Source organism: Rhea americana, unplaced genomic scaffold (assembly GCF_003343005.1).
Source record: "Rhea americana isolate MKP2758 unplaced genomic scaffold, rheAme1 scaffold_64, whole genome shotgun sequence".
Lineage (NCBI taxonomy): Eukaryota > Metazoa > Chordata > Aves > Rheiformes > Rheidae > Rhea > Rhea americana.
Genome location: NW_028186801.1, coordinates 3,874,580 through 3,901,630, shown reverse-complemented (window position 1 = coordinate 3,901,630; position 27,051 = coordinate 3,874,580). Strand labels below are relative to the sequence as shown.

The 27,051-nt window shown below is 41.5% G+C and overlaps 1 protein-coding gene across 6 annotated transcripts in view; it reads right to left on the bottom strand.

Moving 5' to 3' along the window:
* The window catches only part of PTPRB (protein tyrosine phosphatase receptor type B), a 68,609-nt gene that overhangs the window by 8,259 nt on the left and 33,299 nt on the right, over positions 1-27,051 (bottom strand). For 5 of the 6 annotated variants that reach the window (XM_085320533.1, XM_085320530.1, XM_085320529.1 and 2 more), the window contains 23 exons: positions 25,695-25,961; positions 24,021-24,284; positions 22,553-22,816; positions 21,280-21,543; positions 20,296-20,559; positions 19,146-19,415; positions 18,214-18,477; positions 17,137-17,400; positions 16,465-16,746; positions 14,974-15,252; positions 13,173-13,322; positions 11,081-11,324; positions 9,833-9,939; positions 9,197-9,296; positions 7,398-7,481; positions 7,265-7,282; positions 7,075-7,156; positions 6,524-6,614; positions 5,181-5,257; positions 4,263-4,397; positions 2,294-2,416; positions 1,908-2,071; positions 477-612 (listed from right to left, as the gene is read on the bottom strand). In XM_085320533.1, coding sequence (XP_085176659.1) covers positions 477-612; positions 1,908-2,071; positions 2,294-2,416; positions 4,263-4,397; positions 5,181-5,257; positions 6,524-6,614; positions 7,075-7,156; positions 7,265-7,282; positions 7,398-7,481; positions 9,197-9,296; positions 9,833-9,939; positions 11,081-11,324; positions 13,173-13,322; positions 14,974-15,252; positions 16,465-16,746; positions 17,137-17,400; positions 18,214-18,477; positions 19,146-19,415; positions 20,296-20,559; positions 21,280-21,543; positions 22,553-22,816; positions 24,021-24,284; positions 25,695-25,961 — 4,193 coding nt within the window. The remainder of the gene's footprint in view (positions 1-476; positions 613-1,907; positions 2,072-2,293; positions 2,417-4,262; positions 4,398-5,180; positions 5,258-6,523; positions 6,615-7,074; positions 7,157-7,264; positions 7,283-7,397; positions 7,482-9,196; positions 9,297-9,832; positions 9,940-11,080; positions 11,325-13,172; positions 13,323-14,973; positions 15,253-16,464; positions 16,747-17,136; positions 17,401-18,213; positions 18,478-19,145; positions 19,416-20,295; positions 20,560-21,279; positions 21,544-22,552; positions 22,817-24,020; positions 24,285-25,694; positions 25,962-27,051) is intronic. The other variant, XM_085320531.1, reaches the window with a different exon arrangement.

Here is a 27,051-nt window from a genome sequence, read left to right as displayed (position 1 = left end):
CAGAACTACAAAACCACAAGGTCAATGTTAGAGTTTTAAAATTATAAACATTTAAATAATAATTTCTGCCTGTCATTCCTTTTTCCTTTTACATTTACCTATCAGTCTGCTTTAGGGTTGCCTTCCAACCACACCCCGAATGGAGATAACTCTTTTTAGAGCTTGTTTTATTGACATTTTACTAACAGTACAACATGTTGTTAAATGCTTTCTGCATCACACTGCCAGGCTGACTGTGATCCAGTGCCAGTGGGAGAAATCTATAGAAAGCATAGCTACCACTTGTAAGGGGTTGAACTTCTGTATGAGAGCCAATAAGAACAATCCTGAACTAGAGATTCTCACAGAGCTAAAAATACATCTAAGTGGTATTCCACAGTGGAGTAACTGTAAAGTGTTTTGACAGCCTTTAAGGTGAGAGATTACTACGTAGTGCAGCCGGTGTTGCTCTGTACTGTAGGCTATCCAGAACTTACCTCTGTCTGAACCATGTGAACCCGGTGAAGCCTTAAATCATGCACTGCTGCATAAATGTCGACAGTGTCCTTTGAATCCAGCTGCTGCAGAATTCTGTCCAGTGCAATGAATGTGCCAGTCCTTCCAACACCAGCACTGGGGAAAAAAACATGCAAAAATTCTAAAAAGATGGCTCAAAGCATTCGTTAACTTCATGTGATACTTCCGCAATGTGCAGATCTCCAGGGAGAGAAGCTCACTGTTCATATGGCATCTCTGGGATTTCGAACTCCTTACAGGGAAATTTGTTCTGGGAAAAGGAGAGGACAGCCATGGAGGAGCCATGGAAGAGGGATCTCTGCTATGGCCTATCTTACATTCTGCTCTGGATCAACTCAGGCTCTGAGATGCACTGAGAGACTGCATCTGACTGTAAGTGACTTTTAAGCTTCCATTTCTTTCCAGTAGGCTTGATTCTATAAGGTAAGCTGGCCAGCATCTTACAGAAGGGCAGCCACAGCAGAGTCCTGCCAATCTTTTAATGTCCCAGAGTCCCCAGCAGTTGAAATCCTGGGAGGTGGGATGGGGGGACAGAAAGAAGGGGAAGAGGAAAGCTGGCAAGTCAGTAATACACTCTGACATATTGCATCAGATGATGTACAGGCAGACACTGGTGAGGTCATGTAGCATACGTGTCTCAGCCCACATAACAGATGGAGGGGTCACATGCTGCATTCAGGTAATACCAGTAAGCATATGGCTTTATTAGAAGACATGCACAGCATCACGCTGCACTGTCTTTCTCGCTCTGTAACCCTAGGCAGCTGCAGATGGACACTGCATCACAGATCAGGCAGCCGAGCTGTGCCTTTTGTGTGTGTGTGCGTGCAGGGGTGGACCGTGCAGCAGAAGAAAAGTTGCAGCCCTGTGACTGCCAGAAAAGGTAAAACAGCAGGAGCACATGAGGAGGCAATAAGGACAGGGAGCCTCAGTCAGAATGGGGAAAAAGACATATCCGCCAGCTGGCCTCAACATCCATAGTTGGCCAGATTCATATATCTTATGTATATCTGTATATCTTACCTTTCTGAAATACTCTTTTGTGATTTAGATTTTGGGCCATAGCCAGCAGCACAAAAGCAAATTAGGAATGCAAAAAAGGGATGAAGCACTTCTGAAGCGGCAACTGTTGACACTTTTAGTGTCCTCTAGTGGTCCCACATGGACACAATGGTTCCCTGAGAACTATTTTCAGGACATCTACAGGATGAGGTTGTGAGCAAGTGCATGTGCCTTGGGAATTGCTGCTCTGATGTACCTGGAGACTCAAACCCATCGGCTGTCTCTCAAGTTCTGTGGCTGCCCGTGGACTAACAGATACAAATACTGGAGAACTTCCCAGGGGTATGCACAAGGGCTCTGTGCCACTGAGACACTGCTGCTGCACATACCTGCAGTGTACGATACTTGGTCCCGTGTTTGGGGTCCTGTTGATATAATCCCTCACAGTCCTGACAAACTGGATCAGAGACTGGGTGGTCTCTGGCACACCATGATCTGGCCATACAGTGTAGTGGAAGTGACGAATGAGCCTTGTTGAGTCAAGCTGCTCCTCCTGTCGAGACACAGAAGTGTGGATTATCAGAACAACTGAGACAGAAGGATGCCACCACACCACATGCACCTTCACAGTGAATGCTACTCTACTGCAGTGGCCAGCAAAGATGAGCTGGACATGATGCAACTGTGGTAAGTCAGATTAAACCTTTCTAATTTAGCCCTGCAGGCTTTTTTATGACAATTAATTTAAAAATATATAAAATGAACTCAAACATACACTGCAGATTTTAAACTCTCGTATTGTCCACTCTGGGAGCACCGACTCAGACAGCATTTCAACAATTAGGTCTCCATAGTACAAGGAATCCTGGTCAAGGGGCCAGTAGTGATCACACTTCACCTGCAGGGAGATAGGAAAATATGGATTCAGTGTTGATGACAGCTGGAGCCAACCTTCCCATCCAGCACTGGCTGGAGGAGAATTCAGCATCAGGCCTCTTTTGCCTGAAGTTGAAGGAAGAAAAGCAGTATTGACAGCAGTCGGACTAAGAGAGTTGCCACCTTCTACCCTATCAGCTCAACAACCAGCTCTGGGCTAGGGCTAGGAAATGGGAATTCCCATCTTATATGTTTGTGATGAGGGGGAATGCGAATTCCTTCACTAATGCCCTCTCTGGGGCTCCACAGTATTTTCTGCACCAACCTCCTCTTGTCACCTAGGCAAAGCTACCGCAGCTTCTCATGGCTGTGCATGGACAAAAGCCAGGCCTCCAGCCCCTGCTTCCCTGCCTCCTGCCGAGACAAGACAGTGGGGCCCACTCTGAGCCAGTCACGTGCCCCGTGCATGTCACTAGGTCACACTGCTTCAAGTTGGCTTATCTTTTACAGATCTAGTCCCAGTCTTACAGAGGTGCAGGATCTTGGTCATACTTCAGTAGATAGATTGCTGAGACAGCTAAATAACCTACATACGCTTGTACTCAGTAAGGCAGTTAAGTGTGCAAGTGATCTCTTCGCTTACTAGGTAAGGACTTAACTGTCAAAAAGAATGCCATATATTTAATGATGCACGTTTGCTTTCCAGTGCGTATAATTAAAGTAATAGTTGATCTGAGCTGCTGGTGTTTGTCCTCATAGGTGTACTAAGCTTATTAATAAAAATAAAACCTCCAGTTCTTTTAACTATTGAGACAACCAACAGAGGAGGTGAGTGGCATGTGAACTACGCAGTGGTGTCTGCCTGAGTCTGCAGGCAGCCTTGAAGCAACAGCTTGAGAAAGAAGCAGAGTGCTTTACTTCTGTCAAACACCCGTTCACAGTTTGTGATGTGAAGCTGGCAACAAAAAAACTAACATTTTAAACTACCTTGCTACTTTTTGAAGTACAAGAAAAAGAAGAGGAAAAATCATTTCATAATCACCAACTATAAGCAGATGTTACTTTGACATTCCAAGTAGATAGGGCTGGAGATAGTCCTGCATGTTTCCAGCCAATTTGACATAGATTTTTTAAAGTATTTCAAAATAGGAGGAACTTGCTCTGGATTTTCACTTGCAATATGTAGAGGCTTAAAAATGAAATAAACTCAGGTGACTTAATATTACTTTTCTGTGGGAGGAAACACAGGAAACTAATTAAAAAAATCCATTTCCTACTTCTTTCTCCACAGTTCATGAAAAATACTTTCATGCTTCATTTTCTGTATGGATCTATAAATTTTAGTGAACAGCCATGGCTAACGAAATAGATAGGAGGTCTAGAGTCACTCAGTTATAATCTCCTAAGTGTAAGAAAATTAGACAAGGAAATAGCATGTGATGCTGCCATTTTATCTGTTGATCTTAATGTGTTGCCACTTTGTTTTTACACATCCCCACCCATTTTACCTGTCTTCTCACTGAGTAGCACTTATGAAAGCAATGTCACTTCTCCTCCAGATGTCATGCCCTTTATAGACTAAAAGTGTTTTTTTTTTTTGGCCCGTGCATTCTATGCATGCTTAAGAGGACTATATTAGTATCAGTGAATTGGACTAAAGACCAGAAACACCGAGCTGTTTCTAGCTCTAGCTCTGACATGCTGATGGTCACTGCATCCACACTTCACAGTCCTTAATCCATCTCCTGTCTTTAGATTATAGCTCTTGCTTCTTACAGTATTTTGTGCACTCCTTGACTGGGGCCTTCGCTGTTGTAGTTCGATGCAAATAAAACATTCAATAATAATGAGGTGGAGTTACTGCTTACCCGGCCCTTCTCGACACACTGTGTGACCATGACAATGTTGTGAACGTTTTGTTCCCATGCCATCTTCCAGAACTCGTCTTTGGTGCCAGGCAAAGGGCCCTGAGTTGCTATGTATTCCCTGCGGAAATTATTGCCCTGCAAATAAAGAGAACTCTGTTAGCTTTCATCAAGGCAGAAAAACAGATCTTCTAGCAACTGAACGAGCCACCGGGCTGCGCGTAGTGCCTTGCTGGGACAACAGCTTTGAGCGCTCAAGGGCTGCCTTGGCCCTACAGGCAAAAGGCTGCTGGGAGAAGAGACATGGAAGAGACCTCACCAGTATATCTAAATATTGTTATTTCTGTGGCAGTCAAAGCTTTACATTGTCATACTGTGTTCAGCACTGTCTCAAGCAATTTTGGAACTACTGGAGCTTTCTGTTTTCTTTTTACTCCTTAATAAATTAGCTGAATTCCTGCATGAAATCTGGATTGCTGTGGCCACGGCTACCATCCGTCACAGCTCACCGGCAAAGGGCTTTACTGTAATCTCAGCCAGTTTCACCATCCTGCAAGGTGCAAGCACTGTCAGGATAAGCTACAGTTCCACAACAAGGATGCCACCTGCGATGATAATTACAATTACTGTGGACACTATATAAAATCAGTGACCTTTGAAAATATGTCCTTGGCCAATTAAACCTGCTGTCTTATATAAATAAAGCAGTCCAAGGAAGTGGCCTTAAATGCTGACTAAATCATTTAGAGTTAACTTAATGGCAGCCAGACACAGCCTTTCAGCACACCCACAAAATGAGTTCTCAGATTTTAGCTAGAGTGAATAAATGAAGGAGAAGAGCCTTAAGTATGCTCAGTTTTAGATGAAAGACAAATTATCACAAGAGAGAGGGCTGTAAATTAACATCCTTGAGTCACTTACTGGTATGTAGCTTGCGTTTATGTAGTCTGAGCAAGGGTCATCGTCCACATTGGAAAGCTTCACTCTTGATGCATCATCTAGGAACAAATTGATTACAAGAGACTTATAGTTAGGTCTTGATTTCCTCCATTTATAGAAATGTAGATGTGAAAGGACTGGTAGGATTTTTATATGGATTTTATATGCAGGGCTAATTTAGAGAGGTAACTTTATATTTGCATTGCCTCCTTCATCCTGGAGTGCTGCAGAGTGCTCCAAAGACTACGAGATGGAGGGGATGAGAGGGAAGCAGTGAATGCTGGAATTTCCTCTGCTGAGTTGCACAGGATTTGTTATGGTAATGGAAGAGCCACAACAACATGCTCCTTTGGTCCTGAAAGCAGCATGCTGTATTGAAGAGCAGTGCCCAGTGCTGCCCTTGAAAGAGTGGCAGAGCTTCAGCGGTATGCCGAGCTGAGTGAGGAGGCCAGCTGTCTTCTCCAGGAGCAGCGTCATCTCCAGTGCTACAGAGAGGTACAGGGCGCCCAAGCCACCAGATCTCTGATTCATATGATAATACCATATTGGATCTGTGTCAGAAGGAGTTTCTTGTACATCATGCGTCATGTGAAGAGGGAAGGTGTGTGGGGGGATGGATATGTGATGGGAAAGCTACAGCTGGCAAGACTGCATGGTTTTTAGCACAGGATCTGGGTTAGGGGCATGTTCCCAAGTACAGACTGGCAGTCCAAACGCAGGAGATGCTGTGAGGCTGTGCTGTGAGTGCACACCAGACCTAACGGCAGGGCAGCATGAGCCAGTCATGTGGGATTTGTCCTTGATGCACAGGATGGGACAACTCCAAAAATGCCAGGAAAGGGATTAAAAGGGACAACTTTTGATGACAGGTCTTGCCCCAAGGTAACAGGGCTAAACCTCAGACTCATGTTTTTACATATTGTAAGAACTGGGATTTTATATTTTGTAGAGAAAGAGGATTCCTTCAGCATTGCCATGCAGAAGCTCTCTAGCTCTACACTGTGTAGTGGGTTTACTGTGCCCTCTGAGGAAGAAACTGAGTCAACGGGTCCGTCAGAAAGTATTCAACGGATGATACCCCATATATAAACAACTCTACTGTTATTTCTACTACTAATGCCCAAAATACTTGGAGCTTTTTCCCCCTAGAGTGAACATTAATCATTACATTTCTAGTGTGAAATGAAATTACTGATCTGTGTGATTCCAGTCAGAGATGGAAGGAGGAAAGGGATTGGCTACATTCTCTATTCCACTACTTTTACTGAAAAGCATGAAAAATAGCTCATGTGATGTAATGTTACACAATCAAACCTAAAACTCACAGGGCAGTATATTATTGTATCGATTTTTCCCCCTGTTCTCTGGCAGAAGCGCTATGTCACATGACTGGTTTCGACCCACATCTTTTAAGTCCTGTAAAAAAAAAAAAAAGTGGAAATATAAAATGTGAGGAGAAAATAATTAAAGGACATGGCAACACAGAGGGACACAGTGCTTACTAGCTCTCAAAGGTCATGGACAGGGAATATTTTTTTTTAATCAAACTGAAATAGCTAATCACACTGGTTTAAGGGAAGCACATAACTGGCGAGTGCTGTGCATGCTTTTCACATAGATAGGTCGTGCAACTGAATGCTCCCGGCTTCAGCCAGGTAGGTGTCAAGCAGAGGCTGCTAAACAGAAGCTGCTCTGCCATAGGGAGAGCTGGCGTTGGCATTAGGACAAGGAGAGCTCAAGTGAGACTCTCACATTTATTTCGATTTGTATGAATAAGACAAGCAAATACACGTCTTTCTAATGCATTAACCTACTGATTCAGCCACTACCTGCCCCCCTACATAAAGCAAGTCTTTTGCATGTATTGTGTTCCCACCTCATACTCCTTGGACAGAAGGTAGTTGGAGTCTGCTTGGAGTTTGGTAAAGTATGCTTCAAACTGACTGACCTTGATCGGACTAAAACAAGAGGAAAAAAAAGAAACAGTCACCACAATATGAATCAAAGTCATAATTTATCCAATTGGTTTTAAAAAATATTTAAAGTAATTAAATATTTCTCTTTACCTGGAAGTTTTCCGGTTCCTAGAAATGTTTTAAAAAGAAAAAGAAACACTTCATCAGTGAGTGACTGAATGGATTGTTCATCCATGATGCCATGTTAAAATAGTGCTTTTAGAAACAAAACTTTTGATGTTACCCTTTTTGCCCCAAGTTCAGATGGACTGTGAGTGGCCTGTCCCCGCGAATGCTCAGCCTTGCTGTAGGTCTCTCATGGCCATTGCTAGAATAGAAAGAAAGGTATTTTCATTTCTGTTTTACCATTATGGTTCCAATACAGACAAGAGTTGCCAGTAACAAACTTACATTAGTAAGCTGGGGAAAAAAAGGAATTTAAAAAGTCTGTGCCCTGATAATGGGATGTCACTCTTTGCCATGGCACAGCTTCCTTGTATTTTCATTTAGTGATAGTGATGCAGGTATACGATCACTACCTGGCAATATGAGTTTGTTCTTGCTCTGAATTTTCCACAGCCCAGCCTATCATTAAGGAGGGCATCCTATATTAAGATAGGCCCTAAGTCAGTTGATCCTCCACATGCAGGGTGGAGAAACATGCGGACTGATTTTCAGAGCTGTAGAAGGACCACAGCGTCCAGCACACCCATTCTGTAGAGCAGGTCTCTAAGATATGTCCAGGTTCAGACCCAGAGTAAGCGGAAGCACGACAGCGTGCTTTGGGAAGGCCACATGAGTGGTCCTGATTCCATATGGTTCCATATTGTCTTTTTTCTTTTGACTGCCATCTCCTCCTTCAACGTACTGCCATTAGAAAGCCTTTTCTCCTCATGTATGGTAAGAAAAACTATACCTGATGCTTACTGCCTTGCTGAGTATGTAACTTCCAAGAAATCACACTCTATCTGAAATTTTGTCTACACTAAAAAATTGCAATGAGATGTGCAAGGGAGCAAATGTCAGTCTTAACCTATGCATGCTCTATATGTAACTATATGCTGAGAGGGTGCACAAAACTATAAATGCAAAAGCAGACTATTCTATATTACTATATTGCTAATGATTCATACCTTTTCCTAGGGGATGGCAGATAGAGGAATAAACAGAATTTGACCATTAGAGTCTAAGAGTAGCCCTGCTAAAGGGTAATTCCATTCTGGCTAAGAGTTAAGACTGCTCAGAAAACATTTTTTGTTCTATGGGAAATTCTGACATTTGAAAAGGCAAATTCAAAACAAAACAAACCTAATTCTGTATCAGGAGATGAGCTGAATTTCAGATTTTCAGGCTTTCCCATGTAACACAAATGTTTAAATTTTTTAATTTTGGAAGCCACAAGGAATTTCCTATCAGTAATGTTGTATCTCTTTCAGTCATGTAAAATGGTTTCACTGATTACAGCTTTTTTCAGATTTGAAACATTATTTCACCATACTTAAAACTGATTATTTGACATTCATCTATAATGCAAAATACACAACTATAATCAACAGGAAATTGAGAAGTAAAGCTTAAACTCCTTTGACACTGAAGTAATTTCACAGTTTAAGGTTTTGGAGTGAAATGATAAGAGTAAAAATAACTGTTTCAAGAGCTTTCTACCTAAAATATAGATGAAAATCCTATGAAACATTTCACTTTTGACAAAATGCCTTTAATTTTGGATAATAAACCAGTCTTTCAGAAATATTCAAACATTTCTACTGAAACTAATAGTTGCAGGGATCCTCTATGAGGTAATTCTTACTAACATCAGTGAGTATTTGAATCTTTTATCAAGAATATACAGATCTCTTAATATGTAAGGCATTAGTTTTATATTCAATGCATACAGATATTGAGGGACCTAGATTTCATCTGTCATTCTTCTAAAAATTATTCAGTGCTTTCTTCCAATTTGCTTTAGCTATTGTATTGCTCAAATCACCATGTAATTTGACCTGACTTCATAACAGAGATTGATAAAAGAACTCAACTTACCCAACTTTTTGCCTGCAGACAAATAAAGCCGTAACAGCCACTAACATCACAATGAGAAACAAGCCAGCACTCACACCTTCAATAACACCAAAGAGCGGCTCTAGAAACAGAATAGTACATTTATATATTTTGAGGAAAAGATACGACAGAATCAAGAGATCAACAAATTTTGAGAAATGTGTTATCATCAGCTAACGAGAATGCAAAGAAATTTAAGCCATCTAAATGCTTGGCTAAATGAGGCCTTGATTTTCTAAGCTTTTTTTTTTTTTCCCAAACATGCAAAATCTTTTACTCTCAGCCATATTAAAAAAAAAAAAAAAAAAAAAAAAGCACAGCCCCTATATCTGGGAATTTGGTCCTCTTACACTTTGAAATGTTATTGATCATAACTTCACTAAGCATTCATCCTTTCCTCTGCCGCCAGCACCTCCATCAAGCAATCCTCTGGATTTTCATGTCTTTTCATTGGAAAAGCCATACCTCCAGCTTCATTTCAAAGCAGCTTTCAGGATACTGTGTAACTATTTGTTTTTGTTGCACTCCCTAAAAATAGTTCTGGATGCCAGAGGGTTTTATGGTATAGTACACATTCAAATATTTGTGACAGTGACTGAAAATAAGCCTGAAACTAACCTGACTCTGTAGTGATCGGTAAAGAGAAGAAGGTGTCTGCAAAGAGTGGTGTAGGGAGTTCCTTTGGATCTTCACTGAAGAGCTGGGTGAAAGCCCGTATACTGATCCTAAAAAAATAGTACAGTTTCAGTTAGAGCTCAGCAAATGTTCACAGCCAATAACAGAAAAACCTAAGAACTCACTTGCTCCTTACAGATAACTAGTAACTTTCCATTGACCACAGACAGCTCCATATAAAGGTGCCTGACTTAAATACCCACAGCCGGATGAAGTGAATCCTGGCCAAACTAGTAGGGATGGGGGCCTATGGGGTGCCCTGGCAGAGGCAATAGATGGGGATCTTGCTGCTAGCATGCATAGCCTGATTGTGTCCAAAGGCAGGGCCAGCAGAAGCAGCAGAGGTGAGAGGATGCAGCAAGGCTACTCAGCAACGAGATGCCTCCTCTTCACATGGCCAGGCCTGCCAATGCTAATAGAAAAATGTTATAATCTACTCAGCTCCCCTGGTAATTCCAAAACTAAATTTTGGGGAAATGTGCCCTAGTGAGCACAGTCTGTGCTAGGGGCTGCTCAGCAATAGTTTAATGAGTATGAAAGAAGCTCAGAAACATGATGGGCTCTGCCTCCTCCTGCCTTGTGTCCCTGTGGTTGCATGGTGGGCAGCTCACAGACCTCTTGGGAAAGTATTTGCCTGTGCTCCAGAGCTCAGGTTTGCAGTCCCACAGCCTGGGTAACTGGTGAGCCTGGTCATGGCAGTGTCCCTTTTCTATCCTTTACAGATAACCCAGGCCCAGCTCTGGAGCTCTGTGCAGAGCCACAGGTTAGAATAACTCCAAAGGATTGCTGTTGTGCAGTGGGGCCAAAGAAACTGAGGAACAATGAACCAGGCTTGCTTTCTCCTGTAAAGTACTCTTCTGACTTAGCTGATGATCTTAAGTTTTTCCAAAGAGAGATTTAGTAACCATGTACAAAAAATCCCTAAAAAAACTGAAAGAGATAAAGAAACTTATTCACTGCATCGTATTCTGTGCATATTGAATTGTATCATTCCCAAGCTAGTGAGGGAAGAGTTCATTTACTATCTATGGAATGGCAGGGTCAAGGATAAAACTTTTATAAATTGCACAGTGAAATGTAGAAAGCATTGTACAACCCAGTTATTCATCTACAGAAGCTCAAGTGCATCAGGCATCCAGATAGCACCACAACTAATAATTGACAGAACACAATTATCACAAAAAATCTAACCTGTATGCAGTCCGAGGCTTTAGGGGCCCATCGCAGAACTTTTGCTGATCGGGATCACATTTTCCTCCCAGATTCTCCATCTCTGCTCCAAGCTTAATGTCGAAGCTTTTATAGTCACTGTCAGGGCTTTCAGCACATCTACTGGCAAAATAATTTGTCTGGTAGATGCGTATAGAGTCATTTTGTTTGTACTCCAGGTAGGAAGGTAATGGGTGCTGCTCATCAGGCTTTGGTCCTTCGCTACCTACATCAAGTGCAGAGAAAAAGAGATGGTTTGCATACCACAGCCATTTATGTGATACAGTATTATAGGTTCAAGATGTTGACAGACATATTAAATATTATCCAACTTTCTAGCATTCCTTGGAAGGCTACACAGGCTACTTTGTGAGTACAGAGCTACAGTGGTTACGGTACCTAGATTCTAGTATCAACCTTGCTATCATTTTGGGAGGAAACTTCAGACAGATTTCCTCAACAGACGTCAGTTTTCCCATTGGCCAAGCAGCAAATAATGTGTCTTACCTTCCTCTAGTAAAGATCTTTGAGTAGTATGGAAGGCACACAATACATGAACTGTTAACCACAGCTTTATCCACTCTTAATGACCAAGTTTTACAACTTAATGATGTTTGACCAAAGAAGAAAATGGGTACAGGTGATTCCTACTGCAAACATGAACTTCCTACACACAAGAAATCATATATCTCAGGATGAACCTACCCTTGCATTCAAAAAGCTTCTAACATGCAGCTATTCCATCTCCCATGGAAAATGATTACACTGCATGAAACTGTCTCCTTGTGTAATGGGTCTCCATAAACTCAAACATTTGCTTCACTGAGAACGATGCTTTAAGAACAGGGCTGGGCATTGCTCTAAATTATCAAAGCTCTACATCTTGTTGACTTGCGGCAGGATTCCTTGAAATAAATTTTAGTCTTGAACACAGGCACAGCATCTCCCATTTGAAAAAACACACCACATAACCATCTATCTGTCTGGAGACAGTTTTGTTTTCATACAGCCTTGTCTGGGTAGAGACTGTAGCTAGCTCTAACTTTTTCAGATACTATGTTGGAATAGGTATGTACCAGCTGAGTTTAATGCTACAGCATTTTCCCCTGTGTTGTTGCTAAAAATCTCTGTGGGCCAGAATCCTTGATCCTACCACCTGCTATTTCATGAAGTAAGTAAAAAAAAAAAACCCAAACTAACAAGTCTAGTGCGTGTAGAGGAAAACTGCAACAGGAAATGACAGTAGCCCCCTGAAAGGAAACTCAGGATAAAGCATAAAGGTTCAGGTAAGCAAAAGCATGGTACAGAGTAGTCTCTGTCTCAAAGGGTGTTATAGTCTGCACAGAACTGACAGAGAGTGTAGGCAGTAGAAATATTATCTCTGCTTTTTTAGCTAGAGGCTGATGGACAGAGAGATTAAGAAACTTGCTTAGGGATCCAAAAATATGTCCTGGCATGTCAGGAAATAAATCCATTTCTAACAAAAGCCTATTAATTGTTGAGACATCTATCTGCTTTGTCACGTACAGGTCAACTGCAGAAAAGGACGTTTGCATACATGATACGAGGACAATTTCTGCTCCGTTCTACAGTGCTTCACACAGTCATTTTCTTCAGTAAGGATCATGCTAACTCTGCCTACTCACCTGCTCAGCATGGCTTAATTGAGTGCTCTAAAGCAAGGAAGACAGACTCAAATATGTTACTATCTAACATCTAAATCACCTTTTGAGAACCATGCATAGTAAGGTAGTTAATCCTCTGTGCACTGCCAACGGCATCCAGTCTCCTGCTGTGGAAGCTTCCCAAACATATGTGTGAGCATACGTATCCGAGAGTACTGAACGCAACTACTGCTTCTGGCTGAGCTCTGCAGCTTCTGCTGACCGCTGACTTCTACTGGCCTTCTAAGCAGAAGACTGAGTGCATGAGTCCCCCAAGCTGTCGGGGATGAAACCATCTGATGAAACCCAGCCACTGGATGAGAAGTTTCTTTGCTGTGCACAGATGTGGTGCACCTCCCTGTGTACTCACAGAGGCTATGGAAAAGGTGCTATTAAATCATGACACTTACCATCAGCCTCTCTGACAACTACAGTAAAGTACTTCACAGCTCCATTGGTATCACTAAACCAGCTGCAGTTAAAAGTAAAGTTAATGGAGGATTTGGTAATAAGCACATCTTTTTTGTTCACTCGGATGTCTGGAGGTGGCTGAGGGGGACCTGAGGAATAAATAAATTAAAAAAAAAAAAATAAGAGAATTATCCTTACTGCATCCAGTTACTTATTTTACACTTCTGGATTTCTACTTCCCTTCCCAGGGAATATAGCACTGACTCAGTCAGACACAGCATTCAGCTACAGAGTACCAGGTTGCGGAGTGACTGTGGAATTTTCATAGGAAATGTTCTTTGTATGAGGAAAAGCTATGCCTCAAATGGGGGCACAGCAGAACTAAACTAGAAAGCAAAGTATATAGGGACAAGCCTTCAGAGAAACAATGCAATAAAGATGGGGATTTTATGGATCTACCTTGCTGAATCTTTTAAAAATCCATATTATTGAATCTATATTGCATGTATGGAAAACACATCTAATACATAAGCAGGGAGCTAAATTTCAAAGTTTCAGACTGAAAAAGAATCAATAATTCACATGCGTATATAACACTTAGCTAAACCTCTTAGATCTACAAAGCCAGGCTGCAATTTTGGGGGAAGAGCTGGGTTCCCTTGGGGTAGTGCTTCCAGTGTTAACCAGAGCCTGGGAAGGCAGCAGTGGTCAGAACAAACAAGAGAAAATGTGGAACGGCTAACCTTCAAATAGGGCTTGGTCTCACTTTCGTGATATGAGTAGTTAGTCCTTATTAAATTTGAATTTGTAGCATCCATTGTGGTAGAGGAAGGAGACAACATGTTTGCAATTAACAGACAATTAATGGGGGAGGGAGAAGGCGGGCTGCTGTCTGAACTTTGTAGCTTCGCTCACTAGCTCCCAAACCAAACATAATTTATATGAGCTAGTATATTACACACATGTGGTTTTTTAAAAGACAGCCACAGAGGCGTCACTGAGTAGACTTTCTGGCCATCTGTGTTTTATAAATCTAGCCTTGGTTCAGTTCAGACCCCTGCACTGTGCTATGCCACCGAATCCAGAGGTGCTGTGCAAGCTGGAGCTGCTCTAAGGCCAGCAATTGCCAGCAGTCAACTGAGGAGGAGTCAATGCCTTGCAACACCGCGGCACTGGCACATGCTGTCGCCACTCTCCACTCTGCACAAGTGGAAGGTGCATATTAGCAGCCCAACTACAGAAATAGTTTCAAAGCACATGGTTTAAAAAGCCATGATTCTCTCTCAGTAATACTTCCTACCAGTGATTTGGTCAGGCGGCATCTTGAAGGAGAGAACAGAGAGCCCAAAGAGGACCCTGTGCAACAATCCAAAGTCCTTACCAAGGACTGTGTGCTCTTCCTTGTGCTGAGGATGGCTACTCAGTGTGAGGGGAAGCAGAGAGGGAAAGGGAGGCAAGCAGCAACAATGAGGACAAATAAAGGTGTGTGATAAAGATGACCTCTTCGGTGCTGAATATCATGACTGACAACATAATTTTTCATCTTTCTCAGGTTATATTTAGTGAACAAGCCAAATAAGTAGATTTTGCAATGTAACGGGAGGGAATATAGTTAAAATCCTGCATTGTCTGTCACAAGAGGGGTCAAAGGAGAGGTTCTCCCTAATTTGGCCATGCCATCATAGGTGCCGCATGCTGGCAATTGCAGAGTTCAGAACCTCTTTTGCTGTTTAACCAGCACAAGCGATTGTTTATTGCTGTTCACTACTTCCCACTGCAGTGACTCTGTGTTCCACTTACGGTCAATCATTGTGATGGTGCTGTCCTCAACTACTTCACTTGTCATGTCTGCAGAATGCACCTTGATAGAAACCAGGTATCGTTTATGGGGTACGAGAGTCATGATATTAAGTAGAGATTTGTCTTTTTCTATCCTTTTGGAGAATTCCACTTCACGAGTGTCCATTTTTTTGCATTCAACACTATATCCATCAAAGTCAGAATCAGGAGGAGTCCAAGAACATGCAATCGCAGTAGAGGTCTGGGGCCGACAATGAAGACTTTGTATCTTGTCTGGTTCTAAAGAAATGTTGAGAAGTTGAAGCTCAGTGGGAAAGGCATCATATACTCTCTCCTCATCCTATGGCTTAGACATCATCCCTAGATTCTACAGTAACAGTTTGATTACAGCAGGAGGCCAGGAGGGAGCCAGAATTTCTAACTCTGCTACAAATGTGTGCTGCCTGATTTTAGGCAAAGCAGTCTAACTAATTTTAGCCCTTTGAAATTGGAAATAGTCATGTCAAACTCAGCAAGTTTCTGAAGCTTCAGTAATTAATTGCAAAAACAAGCTGACAAAATCATTCCATAAAGTCTTACCAAGAACTGCAACATTGGGAAACAATGCATTTCTAGAACTATGTTACAGCTTATTTGGAGGTAACATAAGGTTAAGAGTATCAATCAATACTGATGCCACACTGTCATCTCATAACTGATTTGATTTGCTAGGTAGGATGTGGTGTGTCTATATTACTAAAGCATACCACAGATGTATTCTTTTTCCGTGTAATACTGGAGCGTCATTTACAACATGTGACAAGGATGGGATTTCACCTTCAGATGGCAGACACCTATACTTCAGTGTTTAAACACAAGTGAAAAAAGTAGCTATGCTCTCATTTTAAATAACAAGTCTGAATGAAGATTGAGGACCTATTCAGCTTACTAAACATCAGTGTCAATCTGGAGCTGAAGCCCGGCCCATGTGGCATGAAAATTCTCCAAAGCTCGTTATTTTTACAGTTCCAGGTCATGTTTTCATCAGCCTGCTACTGAGGCTGATACAGCTAGAGATAATGAGGATCTGAAAACACTAGATGTCGGAAACACAGAGCAATGAACTTCCCTGATTTCACAGTTTCAAATCTCATACAGTGGAATTTCATCTACCCTTCCTCTCTGTTCAAAAACACTTGGATGATTTCAGTATCCTACTGACCCTAATTTAGATCTTCAGGCTTGTTTTATCCCTGAACTTGATTGATTCAAATACTGCAGCCAAACAGCCCCGCTCTGGATCTGAATTTTGCATATCTATGTCAATTTTTAATCTTTAAACAGTGGATCTTGAACAAAGCAAGGGCTCATTTTAGAGTTCAGTTGAATCCACTGCCAGTTATTCATGAGTTTGTTAATGGAAATTATTGACTATGAATGCAATTGGTAAGATTTAGCAGCTTCGCATCTTCTCCAGTGGAGTGTTAGGATGCAATGGAAAGCATTACTTACTTGTTCTCACACTTGCAGACAGTGACTGACTGTATGTCTTCCAGTTGTCTCCACTGACAGTTCTGACACTGAACTCATAGAGTCTTCCTGGTCGAAGGCCATACATAATGCGTACTTTTGATTTGCTGCTGCTGTAGGGATTCAATACTGTGAGGGGATCTTTGGGGAGCCACTGCAACTCAAAATCATCATAGTCTGTCCAGTCTGGGGGACCCAGCCAAGTGATTGATAAAGAAGTGTTTGCAACATCGGTAAATGATACAGTGTCAGGAGGACTCGGCGCTACACAGAAAGGAAAAAAAAGAGTAGAAAGATTCTTATGAAACTTTTACACAAGACAAACGAGAAGAAACTATTATCATTTTCATGTACTGCAAAGTGTTTTACATTATCCCAGGTACATAATCAGCTACTACAGCTTCGCTGAAGGGTGGTAACTCCCACAGCCATTACTTATACCTGAGCCTTCACAAGGAGGCTTCCCACAGTGCTGAGTAAAATGAGATCCCATTGGTTAAATACCTTCAGTGGGATATTCCTTATCTTCTATGCCTTTAGTGACTCTTATAATACATCAGCACTCAGAATTAAGTCTGCTGTATAGCTGTGAAGTAGTACGAATTCTGCCAGATGGAACTAAACTAAAGACCTCAAAGCTTTTGTGTCTTTTACCTGTTCTTCCTTCAGCATTTGCTGTATTGGTCAGGTCTCCACTGTGAGTTACCACCACCAGGTTGTACTTTCTGCCAGGAACAAGCCCCTGGAAATGCCATTCTTTCAGCTCTTTCCTATGCCATGTTTCTTTCTGTGTCCCGTTTGGGTTATAAAGATTTAGCTCGTAGTAGTCAACATCTCCTGCTGCTGGATCCCAGGTGAACCACAGACTGTCTGTCATGTTTCTGTTGGATGCCTTAAGACCAAGAACTGGGGCTGGTACTGAAAAAAGGAGATTGCTGTGAGTTTATGGAGAACATTCTTAGGGTGAAGAGGAACAATGAAGTCAGCAAATCTTATGTTTATCTCATAACAGCAGCCACGTAATAATCTAGACAGACACCACAGCTGGCCAAAAAGCCATCAGAAAGTACATTTCAATAGTTTTGTTTCTTAATTTGAACTGTCATTGTCCCGAAAAAGAAATTGAAATTATGATAATGGATAGTTTTGTAAATGTTAAGCAGCTTTTTCCCATTGAGAGCTTGGAAACATCCAGTCCTGAGGTAACTGAATAAAGTGCACCACCTATCAGAGACAGTGGTATGTGGTGGGTTACTATACAGTGGCCTCAGAAGATAAAGAAAGGTTGCACAGAGTATCAGAGGTGCTTAGGGAACTCTGCTTCCCACACGTGGCTGAATAAACACCCAGAGCTCATCACTGCAAACAAGTTTTAGTTCACTGCCCCATTAATCCTATTTGCTTTGCCTTTTTGTCTCACGTGCTCATAGACTAGCACTGTTTTTAGGCTCAGAGACAGTCATTTCCCTTTAAGGCTTACACAGTGCTCTTCGGATCTGAGTACCTGAGAACTTTGGTAAAATGCAGATAATTAATAAACTTCTCTCCCCTTGTAACCACATCATTTGGGATTTACCTTCTCCTTCATTTAATGCTTTTCATGTATTAGAGCCAATTTTGATACTTCTAATAGACATTCTAACCTAGGCTGAGCATCGCACTCAGACTAGCTCACTGCTCTCTCTCATGAACACCACACTGGAGACAAATGACTTTCTTAGATGTTCTTGCCTGTTCTTCCAAAGACAGACGACTCGTTGGTGAGGTCTCCGCTGTGGGTGACGATCACCATCCTGTACATCCTGCCTTGCCGCAGGTTCTGGAATGAACATTCCTGCATGTGCTGTTCGCCTGAAATCCTGTCATGAAGGGATTTGTCTGGGTTGTATAGGAAGATGTCATACGAATCAAGCTCGCCCTGTGACGTGGTCCAGCTGAAGGACAACCGGCCAGTGGTGCTCTCTGTGACCTTCAGATTTGTGACAGCTGCTGGAACTAGAAAGAAGGATAAATACAAGAGTAAATATCAAGGTTTCTAGCCACTAAGCTGAATCTTTACTAAAGCAACAACTCATTACGGGAATACATTCCTATTAAGCCACAAGCAGCTAAGTAATGGCAATGGAGACTTTCAGAAGCAAGGGGGAAGCATTTATGAGGTGCCACTGAGTCTCTCCAACATGTTTGTATTTCCCAGTAGGCCCAGTTCTCCAGTCTGTGCTCCCACAGAACTCTCCATTAACTTCTACAAGAAGTTTGGCTTGAGTAAAGACTGCAAGACTTGGATCTAAGTTTAGACATGTATAAATCCTGGGATAAGGATGGGTCAGGTCACCTGTGTAAAAATTTAAACGGTGTAAACTGTGTAGACTGTGTAAAAATTACAAGCTTGAGAACAACAAAGAATTCAGGTGGCTCCATAATGGACAGACTGAGGGAAGCACTCAGCACTTTGGTTTAATATCTTTATTATAAACTATGACCACATTATTGTGCTAAGTATTTTCAGTTTCATTTATCAAGCACATATCAGGAAAATGATGCATAAATATATGGAGTCTGTTCTTACTGGAAGCTTTCCAGTATCAAGATATACAGATGATTCACATATTTAATGATATCTGGCTGAGGGAAATATAAATAAACTGAGATGTTCTAATTACCTGTTCGGCCAACAGTTTCTGCTCGTTTACTGAAGAGTCCACCACTGACTGTAAAAACTTGTATTTTATACTTCTTGCCAGCTAATAAATCTTCAAATTTGTGCTGTTTGGCACTAGCTGGCTCTGATCTGTTGCTCAGGAGGATTCCTTGCTCATTCAAGAGCAGAATGTCGTATCTTTCAGCTACCCCAGGAGCTTTCTGCCACGTTACTAACAAGGAATGACTGCTATAAGCATGATCGGCAAATAATTCCTGGACAGAGGCAGGAACTGGAAGAAACAATTAAAGACAGGACATTACCAGGTGAAATATGGGTCACTAAATACACAATTGTGAATACAGTAATTATCAGGGAATATCTTTATAAATTTGCATGTTCACTTGTGGGATTAGGGATGTCTGTGCATGTTTTTGTATGTGCAAATAATTCCTAGACATAAAATACAGACAAATGAAGTTACAGAGTATCATGGACATCAGAACTGGAAATGGAGAGGCAAGAGATATATTTAAATTATTATGGAAAGAGGGAGATAGGAAGTGGAATGAATTGATAAATATATTAAAAAAGGCATATGAAAAGAACTGAAAAATAAAGAAGTTGTTAAAAATTGGTGCAAAATACAACACACAACAGGCAATTTTAGCTAGAAAGTCAAGCCCACAGCAAGCACATGCCAAGTACAAGAGAGGAGAAGGACTGAAAACAAGCCATGCCAGTGTGTATGTGTGTTGATACACAGTATATTGGGGCTGTGCATCATCCAACAAGCTTCGAATACACAATGCACCTGCTAGCATGCAACATCTGACTCCTGGACCCCTGTAGATTTGTGTGTCCGACGGACAGAGACCAGGGCTGGGCAGGCCTGGATTGCGTTAATCCCACAAGGACACACTTTGGTCAGGAGAACTGAATCCTGCGTGCATTTACCAAGATAAAGCTACTCATGTGCCAAGTCTCACTGTTATCAGTGCAGCCACACCTAAGTGCTTGCAAGAGTGAGGACTCATGCTCTTCGTGATAAAAAACCATCTTCTCACACCCAGCAGTACGTTATATAAACAGGCAGTGTGTAACTTATTTAATAAGACTCGGCTTTTGGAAAGTCATAAGGGAACTTGCTCCTTGTCTCGGACGAAACGTACTTGTTCTCCCAAAAGCTGCCAAGCTGTTGTGCAAGCTGCCGCTGTTAGATTGCACCACCACCCGGTACTGCTCCCCAGCTTCCAGCTTGTGAAACGTGAGCTCAGAGACGTGTTTGGAGACACTCTGGGAATCAAGCTGATGGTTTTGCTGAAATAGAGTCACCGTGTAGGAATCAACGTCTCCACCTCCAGGAGTCCAGCTCACTTTCAGGCTGTTTGTCATGCCATTGTGTGAAACCTGAATGTTTCTGACTGTGCTCGGAACTGGAAGGAAAAGAAACACAAAGGCACCTGCTTGCAAATTTCCTGTTTGGTTCAAATTCTTTCATTCCTACTTTTTTTTTTTTTTTTTTTTAATGGCCAAAGCAAATGATTCAAAGGACGAAGAGCATTGTAGGTATAAATAATTTCACTGGTATGGGTAAACACAATAAAGCTACAGACATTTGTGTGGGATTGTACCATTTTAGAAGAGCAATTCTATGTCTTTACTGGAACAGTAAAGAAAATGTAAGTTAAATAAAAAAGTTTGTATGTTCCTCTTTCTGGACAACATTCCTCTTCCTCAGATCACGTTTTAGAAACATCTCAGAAAATCCAAGTGTTTCCGTACAGTTAGTTAGCCTTTTCGCACTTACAATCTAGCCCATTCATTTCAAGCGTGCAAACAGAGCAATAAAATAACATAAGTGATTTAGCCAGAGACACAAAGTAAACAACTGGTCTGCATGGCAGTAACAGAAACCTGAGCACTGACATCTCAATACCCTTTCTATGCAACAATCAAATATTGGTGACATTTGTTTATTAAGGGAAGATCAAGTTAGCTGAAGTACTAGTATGGTTTTCAATGAGATCTGCTGTTTTTGCGCCAGCGTGACAGCAGCTCAAGTAAGAATACAGTTCATCCCTGATTTTCTGCTCCTCATTCTTCCTCTAAAAAAGCTTCAATGAATGTTTTAAACATACCGTGTTATTTCTTACCTGTTAGGCCTTCTATGAAAGTAGCACGCTGCGCATCTCCACTGACTGTCAGGACAAGAATTTTGTATAGACGTCCTGGAGTCAGAGCAGTGAACCAATACTCCTCCACGGTATTTCCAAGAAAAATGGGTGGGAAGATCTTCATATCATTGAAGAGGAGCTGAATCTCATATTTATCAACATCCCCTTCAGCCTTTAACCAAGTTACCTGCAGATCCTCTGTGCTCCTGTTACTAAGAGTCAGTTCCTTTACTGACTCTGGCACTGAAGAAATAAAAGTAAAGACAGGAAACTTCTCAGTACTTAATACCATTATACAGCTCATAGCAAAAGAATAACAGCTCCAAGACTATGCTCCTGAGCTAAAACTTTGCATTCAGTTCCTCAGGAAAAGCAATAGATTGCACTTAATCATAAAGGTGGCTTTTTTGTTGTCCGTACCATACTTACGACTGGCAGACCCTATTCCAGGACAGGGAGTTCACAAACTATCAGCATAAAAATAATAAACAAATAATAATGGAGCCTGCAGGGATACGCAAAGCCAACAAAAACAGGACAGGGTCTATCTGTACAGCTAATGCGGTGCAGAGGCCTGAGCTAGCAGAGACCTGGGACAAGCAGCCTGTGTTATGCAGCACCGCTCTGTGCAGTTCCCAACTCCTGCCAGATGCAGGTCAGCTGTTTTTGCCCAGCGCTGCATCCGCCTTAATAAACTCAGTTTCTTAGCATGGTTCATTAGCCTGAATGTAGTACTAGGTCAAGAGAGGCAGACTGCATCTAGATCCCTCCTGGCTCACACCCAGCCAGCTTACTGCTCCTGCCCTGTGCTCTCCAACAACTCCAGTTCTCAGAGCAGAGTGAGTTCTTGGGGTAGAGCGAGGTCTAGTCTGTCTCCTCCCTATGTGCTTCCATGACCAGAAGAAAAATGTCTTGCACATTCTGGCCTTGCTCAAGCACAAATAATAGGCTGAGGTAGAAATCTGTACAACTGGTTTCCAGTTTTTCAAGTCTTAACACTTAGTGTTCCAAGTTCTAACACAGACCTCTCTTCTCACTTTCTTCTTGTCTTTATCTTAAATACCAGTTACAAATCAAATACTGCTTTCCATCTTCAGAATGCCAGTCATCTGCACAGTCACACTCTCAGCATTCAGTGTTAAAATAATACAAGATTTCTGAGCCTAGGTATGGTAAACAGAAAAAAAAAAAAAAAAAAAAAAAAAGCTCTCTACTTGGAGTGCCTCAGGATGTTTCTGGGATATTTACTTACTTGTTCTGCCATAGACCCTTGCACTAGTTTCATATTTCCCACTCCTTGTGCTGACAGTGACGCTATACTGCCTCCCCGGCACCAGATTAGTGAACACACATTCATTTTCATCCTTAGGGACACTTTTTGTTTGGATGAAGTCATTGTTGTTCTTGATGATCACTTCATAATTATCAAAATCACCAGAGGCATGTAACCAGGACACCTTCAAGTAGTCACTTCTTGCAGAATTGCTGACAGTAAGTCCCTGAACACTTGAAGGGACTGAAAGAAAAAACACTATTAAAGGTGCAGAAAGCAACTTCCTAAAGTAACAGGAACTGTTGTAGTGGATTTTATTTGTGGTCATTACCAGATACTTCTGAGCAAGTTGCAAAAAACCCACAACAGGGATTTAAGCAATAGCCTACCCTCTAAAATAGTAACTTTACAGTTTCCATTACAGACTGGTTTGCATCATACAACACGACAGCAGTTTGCCTTTCCAATTTTGTGTCTTTTGGAACAACTTTGTCAGTTCTAGTTAGGGCAATAAGTTTCACAGGCTCACGCTAGCCTGAATATGCTGCTGCTTCCTGTTTAAATGACAGCCCCCTGGATTTTCTCTTATACGAGAAGCCGCCTAGAATTGCACAGTCTTGATATTCTTTGTCATTTTAAAGTCCATTATCATGTTTCTGTTATTCTGCTGGTTTACCAAGTATAAAGTCTCAATCTTTTCAATCCTGGAGGAACTTTCTGAATGCTTTTTGTCATTACTGCCACCCTTCTCTGAAATTTCTCTATTCCTGTTATAGTTTCCTTGAATCCAGCATGGCCAAAAGCAAAAGACATGGGTGTTATTCATTAATATGGTAGTTTATTAGTGTTTTCAGCAGCTAGTTCGTATTATGTTCTTTCAGTGTCTGAATAACTTGGGGGGGAGGGATGTTCTGCAGGATACATGTGAGGGGCCAGAAGGGCTAAGAGCAGGAAAATGCATTTGAGTCAAAATTGATATATGCTTTCTGCTTACTCAGGACTGATATACTTCTATTAGGTTTTTCTCTTTCATAAAACAAAAAATTCTTACACTCTTGTTAATTTTAGGTTCAAAAGCTTTGCTGATGTGCGCAAGCTATTGGGCAAAGCAATAGACTTACTGTCCTTAGTCCCAGTACTTTTCTTTATGACACTGTGACACTTTGGCTTTGTGAGGCCCCGCTCCTGAGATTTTGATGGGGCTTTACCAGCTTTAATGGAGAAAGGTCAGGACACCTGGCTTCTATTCATGCTAAGGTCATTTAATAATGACATAAAGCAACACTAGAAGCATAACAATAAGACTAAGTCTGCAAGGCTGTAGTTTTATGATTTGACCCTCCCATCTCCAGTCCCCATCTCAGTTGTGACCAGACATTCATAGATTGTTGGTACCAGCTGGCCAAAGGGGTTATGGCTACTCAATTCAGTCAGAAGCTCTCTTTACCTGTTCGTTCCTGGCTGAAGGAAGAATTCTTATACTTCCCACTCTTTGTGGTTATCATCACACTGTAAAGCGTCCCAGGAGTAAGGCTACTGAAGGAGCATTCACTGAAGGCTTTGGAAATGGTGAGAGTCTGAATAATCTGGTCATCGTGAGAGAGTGTTACCAAATAGCTGTCTACGTCTCCAGAAGCTGGCAGCCAAGAAACACTGAGGTAGTCACTGCGCCCTGAGTTATTTACCGTTACTCCAGTCACACTGGAAGGAACTGTGCAAAAAGAATAAAAACCAGAAGAGCTTTAACAGCCAATTCCTATGGTTGTGAGTATGCCTGGAATGTGACCCTGCAAAATAAACAGGCCTCCACCCCAAGAAGCTCTGCACTGACTCCCACGGAGCAGCGGTCATCTGCTTTTTAGAATACAGTGAGGGAAGCTGTTGTCTTTGGTGGCACGATCCCAGCGCTTCTAAAATCCCTGAAGATGAGCTGTCCTCTCAAATTGCCGTTCATCACTAATCACTAATAGGAATAACCGCTGGTGCTGAGGCCCACACCAGAACGTGTTTCATTTACAATGCATCTTCTGACGCCTAGTGGCCAGAACACGAATGCAATTTGTTTTTCAAGCCAGCAAGGTGAGCTTGCTGGCTCCACACTGCCAGATTTGCGATCAGTCTCAGGTAAAAGACTATCAGGGATATTGCACTGCAGGATCATAATTACAATCAACCGCTACATTTTCATTGACTCTGATGCACTAAATTGAGATACCTCAGTAGAGGAGCTGGCCAGCAACTGGCACAGTCAGTAACATTTGAAGATTTTACACAGTATTTCTATGCATTTTATGCCTTTTAGTGTTCCCCAATTGTTTTCCATCTTTCTTTTAATCTGAAAGTAACTGTTTCCAAGAAGAATGCTGGAGAAAATCGCAGAAGGTCTAGCTGTTGCCAAATTCACATAAAAGATAAAATTTACACTGTTTGTCAAATTTTCCCTGTATCTCAGTATCTAGAAGACTGGTATTACATTTCATGGCTCATGAAACTTTCAAAATTTGATAAAATAATAAGTATTATGCTATCCAGGATATGAGGGCCTCATAAAGAGTATTTTTTCCTTATGAGAACTATTTAATGATCAATAGGAGCAAAAGAATGAACCATGAGAGACTGAGAACCAAACTCATCCCACCATCTTTAGGCAACCAACTTGCACGCTTAACTGAGGAGTAACTACCCTACACTCCCATTCAATCAATGAAATAAGAAAGGTCCGCCCAAGGAGTGATCCACCCACTTTAGCTGAATGTCATTCTCGGTGCTTATTTTTGTCTTGGCTACACAGTGGTTAGGTTTCTGCTGTAGATGAACAGTTAGTTTCCCAGTCTGGACCCGTTATGTGTCCGAGGTCACACACAGGCTGAAACCCCTCTATTGCTGAACAGCGGCTTAACTGCAAGACCATTCTCTATTAAAAATTTCAGTTTTTATCATAGAAATCACAGAATCGGTAAGGTTGGAAAGGACCTCTGGAGATCGTCTAGTCCAACCCTCAAGCAAGTGGCCCATACAGGGATCAAACCCATGACCTTGGCATTATTAGCACCATGCTCTAACCAACTGAGCTAAACTTTTATGAGTTTACAAAAGACATGATGGAACATTCCTTGCTTACCTGTTCTCCCTTCTGCAATTGTTTGCCTGGAAGATATGCCCCCACTGACGGTGGTAACAACAACTGAATAGAGCCCTCCAGGTTTCAGGGGATGGAAATGGTATTTGTTGGTTTCACTGGGAACTGTCTCATTTTTAATAACAACATTCTCATGAATCAGTAATACTTGGTAGGAGTCTACATCTCCCAGTGCTCTCGTCCAGTTGGTAAATAAGCTGTTGGTTGATCCCTGATTTGCCACGATCAGACCAGTCACTTGGGCTGGCACTGCAATGCAAAATGTCATACTGTTACTGAGGGGAAATAAAATAAAACAAAATCCCCCAAATAACTCAAGTTTAGTCACACTGAGGAAGTGCATCAAAAGAACATTTCAATTTACAGCCAGACTCAACAGGACTAAAAATAATCCAAGTGTGGACTGCTTCCTGTCTGATGGGATGTGGTCTATGGGAAACTATCTATGACACAGAAAGGTCCTTTGGGCTTCAGCATAGCTTTTCTTGGTCAGATCAAAATGATTCAAGACTGGAGAACTGGAAGAGATCGAATTTTATAAGTGCCATTAAACAAAAGCAAACACCTACGGAAATCACTTGTTTTTGTGATGACTACTTTGTATACAGACTCTCTCATTCTCCTTTTTGTCTCCTATTCCCTAGCTTTCATTCCTATTAAATTGCAGATCAGTTCCATGAATACCTCAGACATAGTCAACTACACCTCAGAAAAGCTTCAGGCTCTTTCATTTTTGTGGTAACTGAGATGGATGTCTTTGGTTTTACCTTTTATTTTTACATTAGAAGATCTTGAGGATACTAACTTTTCCAGCATCAGAAGATGAAATAATTATTAAACAATGATAGCATTTATCTAAGTATGAGACAGTGAACTTAGATCAAAAAGAAGAATAAAGGAACAGAATATTTAGCGCAAATTTAACCAAAGTTCTTTTTTTTTTTTTTTAAATTGACAATATCTGCTCAAATCAAGGGAACACACTTACTTCTTCCTACATACATATTTGCCTACATGATGAAGCACACCTGAAATAAAAAGCCCTTTAACTTTGGAAAAGGTGACTGCAAACATCATCTTCTGTTTTATATCAACGTTTCTGCACGCATACTACTGAATTAGAGATCATTAACACAAGCTGCAAAATTACGCACATCGCCAAAAAAAGATTCATGTAAACTTGAACCAAATATTCCAGCTGTTCTATAATACTTCTGTAACATAATCGCTGTGCAAAAGGCTCTTCAGATGATATCTCAGGCTTCACTGGAAGCTGACAAATCTGGGATACATGTAAGATTTCTGTCACATTTGCAACAATATTTTACGTGTAGATTTT